A 17,412-nucleotide genomic window follows, 5' to 3' on the forward strand; every position below is an offset into this window, starting at 1 on the left:
GAATGATGCAAGCTATTTGTCACTTTTCATGTATTTTGATGGTGTACAAATTGCTTGACAATTTGAAACAAAGATTTTAAAAACTGAGTGAATAGGGCTGGAAAGATAGCTCAGTAAAATAAGCGCTTGCCTGGCAAGTGCAAGGGGCTGAGTTCAATCCCCAGTTCCGAAACAAACAAACAAAACCCCTAAAAACCAAAAAGCCCTCAAAAACTGAGTGAATAACAGTCAAATTATCAGATTTTTTCTCTCTTTTTCTTTCTTGTTGGGCCTTTTAGAACTCAGAGTGTAGGCAATTTTGAAAGAAATCAAGTCTCTTGAGTGTCATTATTGTCTTAAGAATGTCATTTCCACATCTGTCACTTGTTCATAAATCCTTTAGACTCTGAAAATCACAATGATAAAGTCCTGCAATGTACTTCTTTAGTTTTGATAGTGACCTGTCACAATAAGTGACATGTTACTATTGATGCCCATGGAATGCTTCGCCTGTGTTTCATTGTTAGTGTGTTTCGGCACAGTTTGTGGCCTGTCACCCATGACCGTTTCCGGTGTTGGACTGCAGTGCTGGCTTTCTGTTCAGTTTTACCCCCAAGTGGATTTTAGGCACCACTACTGAATTGGGCTACTCTGACAAGAAAAGACAAAAGAAAGAGCAACGAGCAGTATAAATATACAAAGCTGTACAGGCACATTATGGACCAAAATACGCAGTTACACTTAGACACACACGCGGGCATCCTGCTGCTCCTCGTGCCAACCGGGTGAGCCCGAAGTCAGCCTCTTCCATTCCCCCAGCGCAGCCACCTATATTAACAGCCAGCTTCTGCTATGTTAAAGTACATATTACCACTAGAAAAATAGGGTTGGAGCGTATTTTACCCACCATGATGCCCCCCAATTTCCAGACAGAACTCACCACAGCAGATTTAAGAGACGAACACCAGGGGGAGCAATTTGCAAGACATTTGCCGAAGATCAGCGGTTCTGTTTTACTGTACGTACTGTGGATTTAGTTTTCATTTTATTTTATTTTTTTCCATAATTTTATTGAGAAACAAATAGCATGCTGTGGATTTAAATGAAACCTGATTCTCACATTCTTGGACTATTTTACTTGGTCGTAGAAATGGGCAGATTGGCAACTAGAAACCACACTGTGAAAGTGAGCCCGTGCGAATTCTCTAGAAGACCTTTGGAGAGGAAAGCTTATTTTCAAGGATGAAGCCACGATTTTTGTACACTAGATAGTTCACAGTTTCTTGTAGGAATCATATTTGCTATTTCGCTCTGTGGCTGTGGGGCAAGTAACAGCATCTCTTTGTCACTGTTAGATCTCTATCGCTGTTAGATCTCTCACCAGCAATTAGATGAGCTTGCCCTTGGAAAGCCAGCACCAGCTGACACTGACCACAAAAGAGGAGGCCACAGATCTCAGAATGTGGAAATGGGGCAGAAAAAGATTGTCCATGGCTGCAACACAGTATTTTGTATCTATAACACACAGGACTTTATTTAATCAATAATGAGGGAAATATAAATAACAACACAAAAATCAACCAAATATAGGAACCAGGAGGTTAGAGGAAAACACATTCAACTGACCCAAGTAGGTGGGCGTCCAATTTCAGCCTGGAGACCATGCCAGGGATGCCGTCGAGATTCTTCTCTCGGCAACTGGTTTGCATTCTCTCTACTGCACAGCGTGGAGCTGATCGGGACCCAGCGTTCTCCCGTGACTAGGACACACCGTGCTAGCCCGTGCGTACCCAGGCTGGCAGAACCGCAGAGGCCGACACGGCCCGTGAGGTACGATGCCTTTCTTGTACATCAAGTTGTCACAAAGCACATGCTAAGATGTCTTGGTGAGCTGGCCTTGGGTATAAAGATATGGTAAACCGTTAAAGCACATACACATTTCCCCAAATGATTATTTTTGTTTTAGAGGAATTGATTTTTAGCCCTTTGTAATTTTTTTTTCTAGCAAAAGTGAGATATCAGAACATTTTAGAGCTAGATGTGGTGATGCACACCTGTAATCCCAGCCCTTGGGAGGCTGAGGCAGGAGGATCACTGCGAGCTCGAGGCCAGTCTGGGGTACAAAGGGAGTTCGAGGCTAATCTGAACTTCACAGCAAAACCCTGTCTCAAAAGCAAAGCAGAACATCTTAGGATTTTTTTTTTTTACTGGCTCAGGCTTAAGGGCTAGTCTGGGGATCAAACTGCTATATACTATCTGTGCCTGACTACATTTGCATAAGCAGGTGCTTAAACAATTGAGCTAACCGGCAGGCCCCCAAAAGTTGAGAAGGATTTTTTTTAGAACATTTTAGATAGCAAAGAGTAGACAGTATTTTCTGTAATCTACAAGCCCGTCTGCTCTCCTGAGCAGGTGGGCCTGCGTCCACCTTATCCAGGGTGGCAGTGGTTATACCGGGAAAAGTTAAAATTGCAGGAGCAATATAGAAGAGTAGGTTGTTTTTTTTTTTTTTTTGTGGAACTGGGGATTGAACCCAGGTCCTTGAACTTGCCAGGGAAGTGCTTATTCCGCTGAGCCCTCTCCCTGGCCCAGAAGAGTAGTTTGGAAGTCAGGCTTAGCCTTTCCTTGTGAGACGTGAGCTGCATGGGGTACGTGAGTCAGACCTGCCTTCCTTTCTAACTGAAGCTGGGATCCGAGAGTTAGTTGTATCTGCTTGGTTTCTCTTTAAAAAAATTCATCTGAACCCAACTGCTCAGACAACTGGAGAAGCTCTTCCTTCTGCCAGGCCCGTGCCGAGTGTTGCCGGGCCTAGGGCACACCACGTTGGGCTCACATGTCTCCCTGGTTCCTGTAGAAATGAAATCTGCCACGGATACCTCGATGGCCCAGGTGTGTCGGCCGCTCGGGATCGCTGTTCCCTTCTTATTGCTGGTAGAGCATTTGTTTTGCCCAAAAGTGTCTCACAGGGGTGGCAGGAAGGGGCAGCTGCGCTGCTGTTTCCTCTGGTATCCGGGTCAGGGTTTCCCTCCGAGGCCCGCTGCACAAGGAAACCCATACACGTCGCCTTTTCCTGTCTTGGGGGACGCGGTAGTTCTCTCTCTAGCAGACAGACTTTGTGGGCTGGTTTTCATCTCACGGCCCCACCCTGTGCGCCCTGTCCTGGACTGAATCAGGGCCGTCCCGCTGTGCTCTGGAGTTTCTATGAAGCACCTAGGAACCAAAGAGAGGCCGCCTAGGACACGAGGACGACTGCTCCAAGGCCGCGGGTAGATCTTGCAAATGTTCTGCATCTTCCAGGTAAAAGAGCTTGATTTTTCCTCCTTTATTACCCTCTCTGTCCTGTACTGTCTTCTCCTGGCCTTTCTTAGTTTTACCTGCAGCAATCTGTGCCAACCAGGACAAGGCACATGGTTTTCCCAAATCTGTTTCTTTATTCCAAATTCAAGCCCAAGGTTGTCTATCCTAAAGTCCCAAATAAGTGGATGCTGAAAATTATCACCAATAGAATTTTTTGGGGACCCTAAAGGGTGACTAAAACTAGCCAAAGTGGTAGCCCCTGGTGATACTGAGAGATTTCCTCTCGTCCTGTGCAAGGGCACTTTTGTATGTGCCTGTTGGGGAGCCTGAGCCCAGGTCTGGGACCCAGCAGGCCACATGGAACCCCTCCTCCCACTCCTGCCTCACCCCCTCCCCCGAAGTCGTGGGATGCTCTTCACTCGAACTGGCTGAACAGTCTTTTTTTTTTTTTTGTATTTTAGGGAAGGGTCTACAGGGTGTTCACAGCCTCACTACTAGATCTGACTCATAGTGATCCGCCTGTTTACAGCCTCTGAAGAGCTGGGATTACAGGTGCGCGCCACCACACCCATCTCAATTGCTATCTCAGCATCCCCTAGCGGCGGGGGCCGGCGCAGCAGGCCCTGGGATTGAGCCCCCAGCCCTTGCACCTGCTTGCGGGCACTTTAATCTGCTGAGCTATTTGGCCGGCCCCTGAACAGGCTTCTTTATATTTTAATGCTATTTCTTTCCCATTGCTTATTGTTGAACATCCAACTGGATGGGAATAGCTTCTGTTTTCAGGAAGGGAATAAGGCCCAGGAATATGATTCAAGTTGATAGGTTCACAAACAGGATGTTTGTTTTTCATTTCTGCTGAAGAGACACAATTAAATAAAAAGTAGAAGAGGGGCTGGGAGACAGCTCGGTAGTTTAAGCACCTGCCTGATGAGCTCAAGGACCTGGGTTCGATCCCTGGCACCACATGCCATGCTGGCCCTGAAACCACAGGCACGTTGAGCTGGCCACCAAAACTGGGTGTGGTGGCACATGCATGTAATCCCAGCACTGGGGAGGCTGAGACAGGAGGATCACTATGAGTCTGAGCTGCATAGTGAGACCCTGTATTAAATAAATAAAAGATTTTTTAAAAACGTAAAATAAAGATAGAAGAACTCATTAAAACAGAATAATTAGCCAGGATGAAGGCAGCAGCTGCAGAGGAATTATTCCTGGGAAACCACCCCGACTTGTTTCCTTGAGCAGGGGCAAGTCCTTGCGCTCAGCCCAGGCCTTTCCTAACCAGGGCGCCTTTGGTGCTCAGAAACTCACAGGAAGTGCGGAGAATAATGTTATTCCTCTCTGCAAATGGAGCAAGAAAATCTGCCTCCAGCGTGAGCCCATGTCGTGATATTTCCAAGGACAGTTCCCACCTTCCCTGTCCCTCCCAGGCTCTTCCTGTCTTGTGGTGGGGGATGCTGCCACCAGGAGACCCACAGGGCCTCTTGCCTCTCTGGCTATGTCCGGGGATTCTTTCCCAAGTGGGGCTGGGGTTGGGCTTCACGCTGACCCAGCGTCCTCCTGGGCCAGGTGCTATCTGGTAAACAGAGCTACCTAACAACATTGAATGCATTGACAGGAGAATTGATGGACAGGAAGTGATCAAGGGGGGCTGGCGGCTAGCGCAGTGAAGTCCCAGCAAGGTTCTCTTTAGGGGACAAAGCAGGGGTAGGGTAGAGTTGGGAAATCATGACAGTCATTTGGTTCACAGGGTGGTGACTGAGACTAGGCAGGCAACGTTGGACTGGAGAGAAAATAAAAGTCCAAAAATATCATTATGGAAATGAGAAACCCTCAATGTTTCCTCCCCTGCTTTCGCTTCGTTTTTTTGCTCAGGCTGGATTCTGAGAACGCAGGGATTGAAGGCTCCCATTCCTGGAGGAGATGGCTTGCTGCCAGTCGCTCGACCAAACACATCATGTGAGTAGCTTGCGATGCCAGGGGCCCTGGGGAAGTGGGGCCATAGGTGACCCTGTCCTGCGCCCAGCTGGCCCAGAGTGAGGCTCAGGCTGCCTGGCTTCAGTCGAGCCCTGTGCCCTGGCTGCCTTACAGTGGGGATGCCGTGAGCATTTGCAGGGCTGGGCATGGAGGTGCACACCTGGAATCCTGGCACTCAGGAGACTGAGGCAGGAAGACTGTGGAGTGCAGGGCCAGCGTGGGCTACATAGTGAGTTCAAAGCTAGTCCAAACTACGTAGTGAGACCCTGTCTCAACAAAAAGAAATTAAGAATTTTCAGGGTCCCCGTGACCGCTGTCTTCTGAACTTAGCACCGCCAACCCCAGCCTTCTCCCAGCCCATTCCAGCCTGTTCTGTGGAATCTTCCTGCCCCTTAGCACAGACTTCCCTGCTGCTTACCTGGGGCCTTCTGGGAAGCTCCCCCTGCTGTCTCCCTGGAGACCACTTTTCAAGGTGATCCAGGGACAGTGTGGGGGCAGGGGATGGGGAACAGTCTTGGTTTCAAAGCCACCAGCTTTGCAAACAAGATGTTTCATGTGGTCATATCTTCAGAAACTCCTCCCTGAAAAACAGGAAAGCCCGCAAAAACCAAGAAGGGGTTCAGGCTCTTTGTCCTGAGTTTTGGTACGGGGAATAGCTTTGACTATGGGGTAGATTTTCTAGAGACCTAGAAACTTTGGGATAGGTATCTCCAGAGATTTATAGGAATTAGCTTATATAGTGGTAGTGTCTGGTGACTCTAAACTCCACAGGGAGGCTTCCAGGCTGGAAACTGAGGCAGGAACGAATCCTGCAGCCTTGTGACAAAATTCCTTCTGCCATAAAGCTTCAGTTCTGCTCCTTCAACTGATCAGACAAGGCCCACCTTGTCACGGGGGGTGGTAATCTTTAATTAACTTCAGCCACATCGGCACAACAACCTCATACCAACGTTTGGGTCAGACTAGATCGCCACGTGCCATGGGCTGGTCAAGCTGACACAGGCTGATTCCCTCGCTCAGTTTCAAAGTTCTATGGACTGGCAAGGGAAGAAAATGTTCACAGGTTGTTTTCCACACCAAAGACCAGTGCTGAATTACACGTGCAACAGGACCTGAGTCAAAACCAGTGCCTGGGTGCCTCAGTGTAGACAGCTCGTTTTCGAGTTGCACCTGTCTGGGGTGGGCTTTGCAAACCAGATTAGAGCAGTTTCTCTGGGGTGAAAGACAGAGTCCAAGAGGCAGGAGGCTTCTGCTGTCTCTCTTTTCTGCAGCTGCGACACCCCCAGAGCAGTAGTGACCGAGTAGCTGGGGGGCAGTCTGCTGGAAGCTGGTTTTGACATTTGACGCTCATGGCCTCGCAGTTACCTGCCACTTCATGTCTCTGGCCAGTTTCTGGAGGAACTGACCTCTTCAGGGGTGTGCCCCCCATATACAAGTACTGAGAAAGCCCACCTGTCCCCCAAAGTATTTTTTCCCTGGTGGCCCATTGTAGACCTTAAGATTCTAAGACGCTACTTTTAGAGCTCATTCCTTGAACTGCTGCGGGGAAGCCCCCCAAGCTGTGCTCTCAGCAAGGTCCTGAGCTGGCTCGGAAGGGTTGGGGGTCCTGGGAAGTCATTTTTCCAGCTAGATGGAAGCTTATGGAGTGCAGGAAGGGGGGGGGGGCAAAACAAGGGCCACCAGAGAGCGGCACGCCGTGGTTTCTAACGAGGTAGTCCCTAAGGGCCTCACGCACTCAGAGGTGGGCTTTGGCAAGTGGCTGGATTACTGGGCTTCTAGCTGACTGCTGTTAGGAGATGAGGTCTGGGTGGAAGAGGAGGTCCCAGGGGGTGTGACCTGGGAGGCTGCGCCTCCCCTCCCAGCGCCTCCCTTGGCTCTGTTCCTGGGTGCCATGAACCGGGCAGCTCCTCCTCTGCTCCGCCCTGGACCATAACCAGGAGCCGGCCTAAACTCCTCCTTCTCTTCGGGGGTGTCAGGTACTTCCCCCAGCGGTGAGGAGAGTGACTATGACAGTGCACGAAGGGCCACGGGCGGCAGGAGAGAGGCTCCGGGGACAGCCACTGCTCCAAGACCGTGCCAGGAACAGGGAAGCCCTTACCTGTCCTTCGGCGCAACACGCCGCCCCGAGCCTCACAGGTCAGCTCTTCCCTCTGATTGCTGGAGTCGCCCTCAGCCTGGCCTCCTGGCAGCCTCCTCCGCCTGAGCTGACCTGCCCTCCTGGTTGGCCTGGGGCAGTCCCAAGTTCCAGTACAGGGTCCTGGGCACACCAGGATGGTGGCCACCTCCGTGCCTCCGCCCCGTGGGACTTGGGAAAGAGTTCTGGGAGTTTGTGGAGGAAGTTAAAAATTACCAGGCCAACTTCAGATTGGATAGCCGCACTGAGGTGGTAAAGGTAAAGGAAGGACACCAGACGGCCACAGGCTTTGTAGGAAACGGCTGGCCTGCTGGTCTTCTGGGTGATGGCCTGCGCTCGCGGCCCCAGCTGCTGGACACCGGGTTAGGGGACGTGCACATGCGCAGGGCTTCCTTCAGGGCTCTCTGGGCCTTCTTCAGCAGGAAGCCCAGACCACTGCTGGGAACATCCGGGGCCCCGCGCACAGGCGTCTCAGCCTCAGCTCTGTAGCGTGTGACCTCAGCAGGGCTTCTGGTTTTCACGTTCTTGTTCAGTGCCCTCCAGGATAAGACATGACGTTGTGTGCTGTGTATCACATCCAACCTCAGTGTGAAAAATCCCTGTATGTTTTCCTCTGTAGGAAAATATCAAAGTGCTTCAGAAAGGTGGAAAAGATGCCACCCCCACAGGTAAGGAGACCGCCCTGCACAGGGGCGCTTCTCAGCAGGTTGGGGCGCCATCAAGCGCTGGGGCAAACTTCCACCTGAGAGACCGAGAGTCACAGGGTGTGTGTACCCTGAGGCAGAGCCAGCCGGCTGGATATTGCCCTGTGTGCATATTGGGCCATCAGTTGCTGTATTGTGCCTTTGGGGGACACATTTTTCCAGATAAAAGCCTGCTACCTTCTGAAACAGGGTCCGAACACGATGGGAGGAGCAGAAACTCAGGGGCATGCAGCCCAGTGTTGCAGGAGCTTCTGAGCCTCCAGGGGCAGCCCATGGAGGGCTTGGGCCAGAACTGAGGATGGATCTAGAAAGGGCGGCAGGGTCCACAGGCCCTGGGGGAAAGATGCCTGGGCTCTGGCTGGCTGGGACAATTTTCCCCACAAACCCTGTACCGGTCTGTTTAGTCATTCCACGTGGGTGTCGGGGACAGGAGGAGAGGAGGAGGCACCCTAATTGGTCTAGGGTTCGAGTTCTTCTGGGGCTTTATCTTTTGTGCTGTTTGTCTCAAAGCCTTTCTTACACAGTAACTTCTCACGCAGCAGATGGAGGCGAAAGGGGCTGCACTGTGGGGTTATTGACCTTGAGGATCATCCTGGTGGGCAAGACGGGCAGTGGGAGGAGCGCCACAGGCAACAGCCTCCTCTGCTGCCCAGCCTTTGAGTCCAGGCTGCAGGCCCAGTCTGTGACCAGTGAGTGCCAGGATGAGAAAACCACGTGGGATGGGAGGACCATCCTGGTGGTCGATACACCCCCCATCTTTGAGGCAAAGGCCTGGACCCCAGAGACATACAGGGACATAGGAGACTGCTACCTGCGGGCAGCTCCGGGGCCCCACGTGCTGCTCCTGGTGACCCAGCTGGGGCGCTTCACGGCCCAGGACTCCATGGCAGCGAGAAGGGTGAGGGAGATCTTCGGGAAAGAGAGCACGAGGCATACGGTCATCTTGTTCACCCACAAGGAGGACTTGGGGCACGAGTCCCTGGACCAGTACCTGGCCAACTCAGACAACCGCAGTCTGCAGGCCCTGGTGCAGGAGTGCGGGAAGAGGTACTGTGCCTTCAACAACCGGGCGACAGGCCGGGAGCAGCAGGACCAGCTGGCTGAGCTCAGGGCGGTGCTGGACAGGCTGGAGCATGAGCTGGAGGGCTGCTTCCTCAGCAACGACCTCTTCCAGCGGGCCCACCTGCTGCGGCAGGGCGGGGATGCTGCCCTCCAGGAAGGCCACAGTCGCTACCTGGCCCGGGTGAGGCAGCAGGTGGAGAAGCAGAGGCGAGAGCTGAAAGAGTTGGAGAGCAACTGCGTGTGCAGGCCATTCCTCAGAGCCCAGACCTGGGTGCTTTTACACAAAAAGATCTGTGCTGCTTGTGTTTTGGGCAGCTTACTTATTCTCGTGATTCTTCTCATCATACTTTTTAAAGTGTTACACTTTGAATCTTAGAGCACTTTCTAAAGTGTTGCCTCGCCTCATCTATGCACTGCTGTGAGTGTCCCTGGTTCAGAAGTCACCTCGCGGTCTGCAGGCACTGTGTGTCTGGACAGCACTCGGGGTCCCTTTCTTCCTCATGGATTTTCCATTATTACCTCTGCCCAGAGCTTCAAATTTGTTCTGGGTGTGGTGCATGAACCTTCAGCAGCTGTTTTGCTCTCAACTTGAGGTAGAAGCAAAACTTCAAAACTTCAAAGCAGAACAGGAAGATGGAACAAAAACAAGCCCTTGAAGCACCCAGCCCTACCCTGTCTCAGCATTTTCAATTATGTGAGCCAACAAATTTCTTAACTTTGTAAGCAACATGAGTCTTAGGGACTCTTATCTGTACTTAAAAGCATTTGAACTAGTGAAGAGTTTCTCACATTCCTTTTTTATCCTTTAAGACCATCAGAACTTCCCTGTCTTTTTGCTTTCTTTGAGGAAGTGGTGCCAGAGGGAGGGACCAGGTTTGTCTTCTCTCATTCCTGGCCTTAGGAAGAATCCCCCTATCTCTAGCTGTGGTACGTGCTGCAGGAGACAGTCACTGCAGGAGACAGTCACTGACCTTGCATAAGGCAAAGCACTCCGGAAAGTGTGAAGGGATGGAGGGAATGTGGAGGCAAAGGCAGGGCTTTCCCAAGCTTTAGGCATCAGTTAGCAGCGGCCCAAGAAAAGTGAGCTGAGCTCTGCACACTGCAAGGAATCCTTCACCAGTGCTCTCCTGGAGGAAGCACCAGGAGGGTCCTGGCTCTTTCCCTCCTGCAAAACAGCCCAGCTCTGGTCCTCTGAAGTTGGCAAGGGTGATGTTCATGGGTATCCGGCAACACCATTTCGAGTGAAAAGTCCCCTGTTGGTGGACTGCATCTGGCCCAGGAGGCTGGGAGAAAGCCATCCACATCCCAGGAGGGAGGCATCTGTTCCTTGGTACTCATGTGGGGCCAACTTGTGCCTGATCAGAAAGATTTCCCTAGCGGGAGGATGGGCAGGTCCCTCCACCCCCCGCCTGCTGGACAGGAACCGAGGGGCTTCATGGTGGCACATCCAGGCCAGAGGCTGAACCTGGCTCTGCTCAACCCTCTCTTCATCCCTGCTGCGAAAACAGCTGCTTTTTAGGTGGTGACCACCCAGGTTCCCTCCCCGATGCTCCGTCAGTGCCTGCCTCGCACAGATCCCCCTTTTAGCACCTCCCATGTCTGTCCAGCTCTCCATGCCCAATGCCAGTGGAACAACCCGGGCCCGAGGTCCAGGATGGCATCTTTTCCCCTGAATGTGACTCCTGTCCTGGTCCTGTGCCACCCATCTCTCTCTGTCCTTCTCCCTGTACCCACATTGCTTGTCATGGGGCAGAACCCTGTCATTGTCTGTCTCACCTTCTTGGCATTGAGCAGAGACCCTGGTACTCACGATGTACATGATAAAGTGTGTATGACGTCGCATGGAAGTTGGCCAAGGAGAAGACAGGCTGAGCCAGGTGGGAGCAGCCCAGAGCCTGTGTTAAGCTATGGTCCTTAGTTTGAGCACACAGAGTCCTTCCGGGTTCCCAGGGCCCAAAGAGCTAACACAGAACATGCCCTGCTCAGGCATGGAACCGTCGCTGTGCACGCAGGAAGCCGAGGAGGTGGCAGCTACCGTAAAGCAGAGTGCTGCGACCTGTGCTTGTACTTGACCCCAACGCCAGCCCCGGCATCTTCCTTTTCCTACTGCTGGAATGTGAGGCACCGCTCCTCCTCTAGGGCCCCCCAGGCATTGCTTGGGATTGCCCAGGATTGTGCTGAGTTTTGGGTTAAAGTTGTTACCTGCCAGTGCATCCCAGGCAACAGTGAGAAATTTAAGAAAGGCAGCCCCAGACCTGGCCGGTGGCCTCTTCATGCAGCTGAGAGGGAGGGAAGGCCTGTACCTTTTCTACTTTTTTACTTATTAATCCGTGCTTGTGGCACCCAATGATCACAGTCCTGGGAAGCAGGGACGCATGCACAGCGTGTCTTCAGGCCTTGCACACCCTGCCCTCCCCTTCTCCCTACCTCCTCCATCTCTTGTTCACCCTTCTGAGGGGGCTGTAGCTCCTGCTTTCCTACTGTCCAGTAGGAAACAGAGGTTTGTTTCACTCTTCGTTTATACTTCGGGTTTCTCATGTAGGAGAAACTATGTGACACACCAGTGCATCTGATTTTTGTCACTTATTGTTATGGTCTCCATTTCCTTACAAAAGACTCAAGTTCACCTTTATTAATGACCGAGTAGTACCCTGGTGTGAGTGAACATCACATTTTCTTTGCGCATTCATTTGCTGATGACCATACAGGACAGCTACATTTTTACATGGTTAAAGAAATTAGAAGAAGAGGCCCGTGTCACATTCACACATGAATGTGACATGAAGTTCATGATTCGGTGTTCTGCCAGCTTTAGGGGACACGTGGCCTCCCGCTCATCATCACTTTTGTCATCCAGTTTAGTGGCCGTGCCGTCTATCAAGTAGCCCATGAAGCAGGATGCCTGCCTGTGTGTGGCCCTTTGTATCCCCTGCTCCATGCTTCCCGGCTGTGGAGCCTGTGTTCCATGTGGCACGGCTGCTGTGACCCTTTGCTCTGCTGTCCCTCAGGCACAGGACCCTTGCCCCGTCCTCCTCCTCATCCCAAGCCCCTGGTGTGCTTGTGAGACCACCACATCTCCCTCGAGGGCACCGAGGGCTGAGTGGGCACCAGCATTTGCAGCCTGTGATGACATCTAGTAAGGCTTATGATTACAATAAGAATGCCCACTCCACTGCCAGCTCTGCGAGGCATGTTCCTGCTCCCAACATCACATCGATAGAAAGCGGGGGCTCAGGGCTACACGGTGCCCTAGTCCGCCTTCCTGAAAGCCTCCAGAGACTTCGCAATGGTCCTTACCCAGCTAGTTTGCTATTTACCTTCCCCATTGATTGATTGATTGGCTGGTTGATTGACTGATTGGTTGGCTGGCTTATGTAGTCTGTTTTTGCGAAGGTAGTGATCGCATTCCCCGTGGGGAGCTGGCAGACACACGCAGCACATCTTCATGCTTTTTGCGTGTCCCTCCACTTCCCCACCAGTTGCTTTTCTCTCGTTGCTGGGACAAATATCTGACACTCATGCTTAGGGAAGGAAAGGTTTATTTAACTTAACTGGAAGTTTCATAGTTTAAAGCAGCCTGAATTACATAGTAAGACCTCGAGACACTGCTGTCCCTCGCTACAGGGTCTGGAAGAGAGGCTGGAACGCCGCCGTGTCCAGGATGATCTGCTCCATACCTCCAAGAGAGGCCACCAGGCCTGGGGGACTGGGGGTGGGGCACATGCTGTCAGTTTAACGGTTCTCACATCTCTGGCCACGCCCCCTCAAGCCCCGCCTTGCTCCTCTGGCCACGCCCCTCGAGCCCCTGCTGCCCCTCCAGCAGCATGATTTACATGAGGCTTTGTGGGAACAACTTTAGATACACACCATAACAGCACCATGCCCATCTGCAAAAGATCTGTCTCCCATCTCTATTACAGTGATTCCCAGCCAATGAGCTTAATTTGTTCCACGATTTTGGCTATGTTTTGTGACAGCGTGAGAAAGATGTCACCCGATGCAGAGTTTGCAAATAAAAAAAATTTTTGCCAAAAGCTTCAACTTGTGAACCAGATTGTTTGGGAAGAAAAGCATTCATGGACCCGGGCAGCACTGCATATATTTTTTAGTTTACTTTGTGACTTATTTATACTTTGAGTTTCTCATGTAAACAAAACCAGGGCCTCTTTAGGCTTGTGTGTCCGATTTGTTTCATGTAACGTTCTGGTTTTAGGATTCATCCATCTACCTACAAATGACTCGAATGTATCCCTCTTTACAGCACAGAGGTGCTCTACTGTGTGTAGATACCACATTTTCTTTATCATAATTTTTAACTAAACAAGAACACGAAAGTTTTGCTTCGGGTTATTTACCCAAAAGTACTTTCAGGAAACTATATAACATGTCTCATGTAAGAAATTAAAACATAGAGTGAAACTGCATAAAATGTAAAGCAACACACACACACACACACACACACACACACACACACATAAACTGAGATAGAGAACCTGGAAAAAACCAGAAACATCTTATTGTAGAAATTACCAGAAAATGCTCATTTCCTCTGAGGAATACCAAAGTCATGTAAAAATGCAAGCAAAATCAAACAAATTATAAGAAGAAAGGCAAATATTACAATAGGAGACCCTATCCAGGTCTGGGCTCTGAGGAATGGCCTGCACACGCAGTTGCTCTCCAACTCTTTCAGCTCTCGCCTCTGCTTCTCCACCTGCTGCCTCACCCGGGCCAGGTAGCGACCGTGGCCTTCCCGGAGGGCAGCATCCCCGCCCTGCCACAGCACAAGCGCCCACAGGAAGAGGTCGTTGCTGAGGAAGCAGCCCTCCAGCTCATGCTCCAGCCTGTCCAGCACCGCCCTGAGCTCAGCCAGCTGGTCCTGCTGCTCCCGGCCTGTCGCCCGGTTGTTGAAGGCACAGTACCTCTTCCCGCACTCCTGCACCAGGGCCTGCAGACTGCGGTTGTCTGAGTTGGCCAGGTACTGGTCCAGGGACTCGTGCCCCAAGTCCTCCTTGTGGGTGAACAAGATGACCGTATGCCTCGTGCTCTCTTTCCCGAAGATCTCCCTCACCCTTCTCGCTGCCATGGAGTCCTGGGCCGTGAAGCGCCCCAGCTGGGTCACCAGGAGCAGCACGTGGGGCCCCGGAGCTGCCCGCAGGTAGCAGTCTCCTATGTCCCTGTATGTCTCTGGGGTCCAGGCCTTTGCCTCAAAGATGGGGGGTGTATCGACCACCAGGATGGTCCTCCCATCCCACATGGTTTTCTCATCCTGGCACTCACTGGTCACAGACTGGGCCTGCAGCCTGGACTTAAAGGCTGGGCGGCAGAGGAGGCTGTTGCCTGTGGCGCTCTTCCCACTGCCTGTCTTGCCCACCAGGATGATCCTCCATGGGAGAAGCACTTCACAGCTCTGACCTTCCAGTCTGCCTGTGGGAAAAGAAGTTTGGGTGCTTTGCTAAGTGAATGAGACTTTGGACTTGGAGGTCACAGATTTCCAGGGTACTGTAGACAGTGGTGCACATCCTTTCCGGAAAGATCATATTGCAGTGCATCCCAGCGTCCGCATGAGGTGTCCTATGGGTCCCCCACTTGAGCCTATGTCTGGATGCATTGCTGAGGGGTCAGCGCTGCCACCCTACAGAGCCTCTCTCTACCTTATCTGGATCACGGCCAATATATTTCCTGTCTGCAAGAAAAGTTTCACTGCCTTTCCTTGGTGGTATTTGGGGTAGTCCCACAGTGACTTGTTTCTAAACAAAGGGGAGATTAGTAGGCAGACTGTGAGACAAGGGAATGAGCAAGTGTAATCATTGCTCTTTCACTCGCAAGTCCCCAGCACTCTGTGTAGGCCCAGGCCCCCCAACCCACAGGGCAGAGTGCAGCCACCCCCGCCGAGGGCCAGCTGAACATCCTGGCTCTTTGCTCTCCAGAGCGAGTGGTGCTTCAGGTTGAAGGCAGAGAGTCTCACAGATAAGACAAACCTTTGTTGAGACAAAGCTCTCTGGCTGGCTGAAGAAGAGGGGAGGACAAGACCAGTGGAGGGAGGCACGTGGGAAGATCATTTGTGTGCTAGAGAAAAGCGCGGGAAGTATAATGAAAGTGGTGTTGGGGAGGAAAACCCCAAGGCAAGGGCTAACATCTTCAATACCAAATGGGGGAGAATCCAGGTTTTCTAGATTTTTTGGGAAGCCACTTGAATTCTAAGTACATTCTAGGCTCCTAAAAATCCATTATTTTTTTCCTTCTGCTCTGTGTTGGTTCTTTCCTTAAATAATTCTGGGATGTTTCTGTGGATAGCTTTGTCTTTTATTCAGCTTAGAGGAGACATGAAAAGAGAAACTGTTCCGATTTCAGCTCCACGCTCTCTGCCTCTGACTTGAGCTGCTTCCACTGTCCTCCACGCAGTGTACCGGGAGGGCATCCCGCCGGGCAATGGATGAGGAGCTGTCAGTCAGACACAAGAGGGCTGGGGAGGTAGGGAAAATGCCAGTTGCCTTCTTCAGTCTAAAAGAACTGCATTTCTGTCCCTGCGTGTGATGTGGGCCCTGGTGGGGAGAGGAGAGAGGCTCTGTCCAAGGCTAGGGCTCCTTTAGAACTGAGGTAGACTCTTACCTGCCTCCAGGGCTCCGTATTTGTGCTTCTGTACCCCTTCCATTCTCTTCTGGAACAAAAGCAGGAAAGGAGTAAAAAGCAGTGTCCATATGGGACCTGGGGGGAGGGCCTCTTGACCCAGATACCTGGATGATTATCCTTAGATAAACCATGTCCATTGCTCATTTTCCAACCTGGATCTCACTCTCAGACACCTGTAAATGACTGCACAATGAGGTGGGGGTGGAAACGCTAATGAGATGCCAAAATGCTTTGGGTTTCAGCTTGCAGCAAGCAGGACGTGGTTTGAAACAAATCCGCTAACTATTGCTCCTCCAAAATGAATGGCGATAGTGAAAGTGGAAGGGAGCCAAGTGCCGTCACCTTCCGTCCCTGGGAGCTGGTGGGGAGACTGTGCTTCAGGACTAAAGAGAAAGAAGGAACGTGCACACCAAGCTCCAGACAAACTCACTTCCCAACACCACTCCTGGTTGGCTTCGAGTTCCTGGCCTCTCTGACTTTACCATTTTCGTATCTGAGGTGACTTAACTGGAACCAGGCAGAAGCCCTGGCACAAGTGCTGAGTTCAAATGTGGCACTGCGCTGTGTCACACCTGCTCTGTGTCATAGAAGAAAGCAGGCACACCTCCGTCAGGAGGAGCGTGTGGCAGGCAGCTGTTAGGAGGATGGACCCTGCCTGTGCTCCCTTCACTCAGCTTCAGAGACACGCTATGAAGCATATTTTAAAGTGCAGAAATAGACAGAATACTGGAAACCATTCACCATCCACAGTGAGCACATTTAAGTATTTTTGCATTTTACTGGAGCTATTCTGTATGACTTAAAAATTAAAATATTACAGATGCCGTTTCTTTTTTTCTAATCCCCAGTCTCAGTCTCCTCCTTCTTGCCTTTTAGAGGTAACTAACATTTTGAAGGTTTTTTTTTTTTTTTTTTTTTTTTTTTTTTCAGTCCTGGGGATCAAAAATCCAGGATTTCTTTTGTTTTTCTTTCTTTCTTTTTTAAATCTAGGATTTCATACACGCTTTCTGAGGTTTTTACACATCAGTATATTGTCACACCTACAAGCTATGCGTAAGTAGTTCTCAGTGCTGTTTTTGTACTTTAAACTCTTACACAAATGACATTATTTGCGTAACATTTTACCCAGCTCTTTATTAGCAAGCAGTTAGACTGTTCTGGAATATTTGCTGGCTACTACAAAAGACACTTCAAGATAACCCAAAGAAAAAAACACACAAGCAACAGTCTATCTGGAATGTACAGTTTCTGCCTGGCTGGTTATGGACCCGTCTGGCTCCAAGAAGTCTTAATTGGTTTAAACTTTATGTGTCCAGATACGACTAGGTTAACAGTTTTCATAGCTTACTTGCTATTTAGGTTGTTTCTGTTATCTCTTGCACATTTTTCTATTTGTTCAGTGGATTTTCTTGGCACTCTTCGGGGAAACCATCCATTTTCACATTATGAGAATCAGCTCCCTCCCCTGCCCTCCCCTCCCCTCCCCTCCCCTTCCCTCCCCTGCCTTCCCCTGCCCTTCCCCCCTTTCCTCCCCTGCCCTTCCCTCCTCTCCCCTGCCCTTCCCTCTCCTGCCCTCCCCTCCCCTCCCTTTCCCTTCCCTCCCCTCCTCTCTCTTGCCCTTCCTTC

At 51.0% G+C, this 17,412-nt stretch overlaps 2 protein-coding genes across 3 annotated transcripts in view; one reads left to right on the plus strand and one right to left on the minus strand.

Annotated features, from left to right (window-relative positions):
• Nucleotides 1–3,008: 3,008 nt before the first annotated feature.
• LOC111816153 (GTPase IMAP family member 3-like) lies at nucleotides 3,009–9,918 on the plus strand. Of its 2 annotated transcripts, none has more exons than XM_023712926.1 (4): nucleotides 3,009–3,276; nucleotides 5,152–5,235; nucleotides 8,007–8,055; nucleotides 8,631–9,918. In XM_023712926.1, exons 2-4 carry the CDS (start codon nucleotides 5,200–5,202, stop codon nucleotides 9,527–9,529), a joined length of 984 nt encoding a protein of 327 aa, XP_023568694.1. In that variant the 5' UTR covers nucleotides 3,009–3,276; nucleotides 5,152–5,199; the 3' UTR covers nucleotides 9,530–9,918. The 2 variants fall into 2 exon arrangements, with proteins under 2 accessions (XP_023568694.1, XP_023568695.1); XM_023712927.1 differs by lacking the exon at nucleotides 3,009–3,276 and adding an exon at nucleotides 3,812–3,828.
• Nucleotides 9,919–13,046: 3,128 nt separating this feature from the next.
• The window catches only part of Gimap1 (GTPase, IMAP family member 1), a 21,280-nt gene continuing 16,914 nt past the window's right edge, over nucleotides 13,047–17,412 (minus strand). The window contains exons 4-6 of the mRNA XM_004629005.2: nucleotides 16,129–16,169; nucleotides 15,766–15,814; nucleotides 13,047–14,580 (exon numbers count right to left, since the gene is read on the minus strand). Coding sequence (XP_004629062.2) covers nucleotides 13,694–14,580; nucleotides 15,766–15,814; nucleotides 16,129–16,169 — 977 coding nt within the window. The 3' untranslated portion in view covers nucleotides 13,047–13,693. The remainder of the gene's footprint in view (nucleotides 14,581–15,765; nucleotides 15,815–16,128; nucleotides 16,170–17,412) is intronic.

Source organism: Octodon degus, unplaced genomic scaffold (genome assembly GCF_000260255.1).
Source record: "Octodon degus isolate 3935 unplaced genomic scaffold, OctDeg1.0 scaffold00027, whole genome shotgun sequence".
In the NCBI taxonomy this organism is placed as follows: domain Eukaryota; kingdom Metazoa; phylum Chordata; class Mammalia; order Rodentia; family Octodontidae; genus Octodon; species Octodon degus.

What these genes read in the sequence shown, in the direction of transcription:
- LOC111816153 (XM_023712926.1), top strand. Translation starts at nt 5,200, where the DNA reads ATGGCTTGCTGCCAGTCGCTCGACCAAACACATCAT. An exon ending in CGCTCGACCAAACACATCAT is followed by an intron (nt 5,236 to 8,006) that starts GTGAGTAGCTTG and finishes TTTCCTCTGTAG; the next exon opens with GAAAATATCAAAGTGCTTCA. An exon ending in AAAAGATGCCACCCCCACAG is followed by an intron (nt 8,056 to 8,630) that starts GTAAGGAGACCG and finishes CTTCTCACGCAG; the next exon opens with CAGATGGAGGCGAAAGGGGC.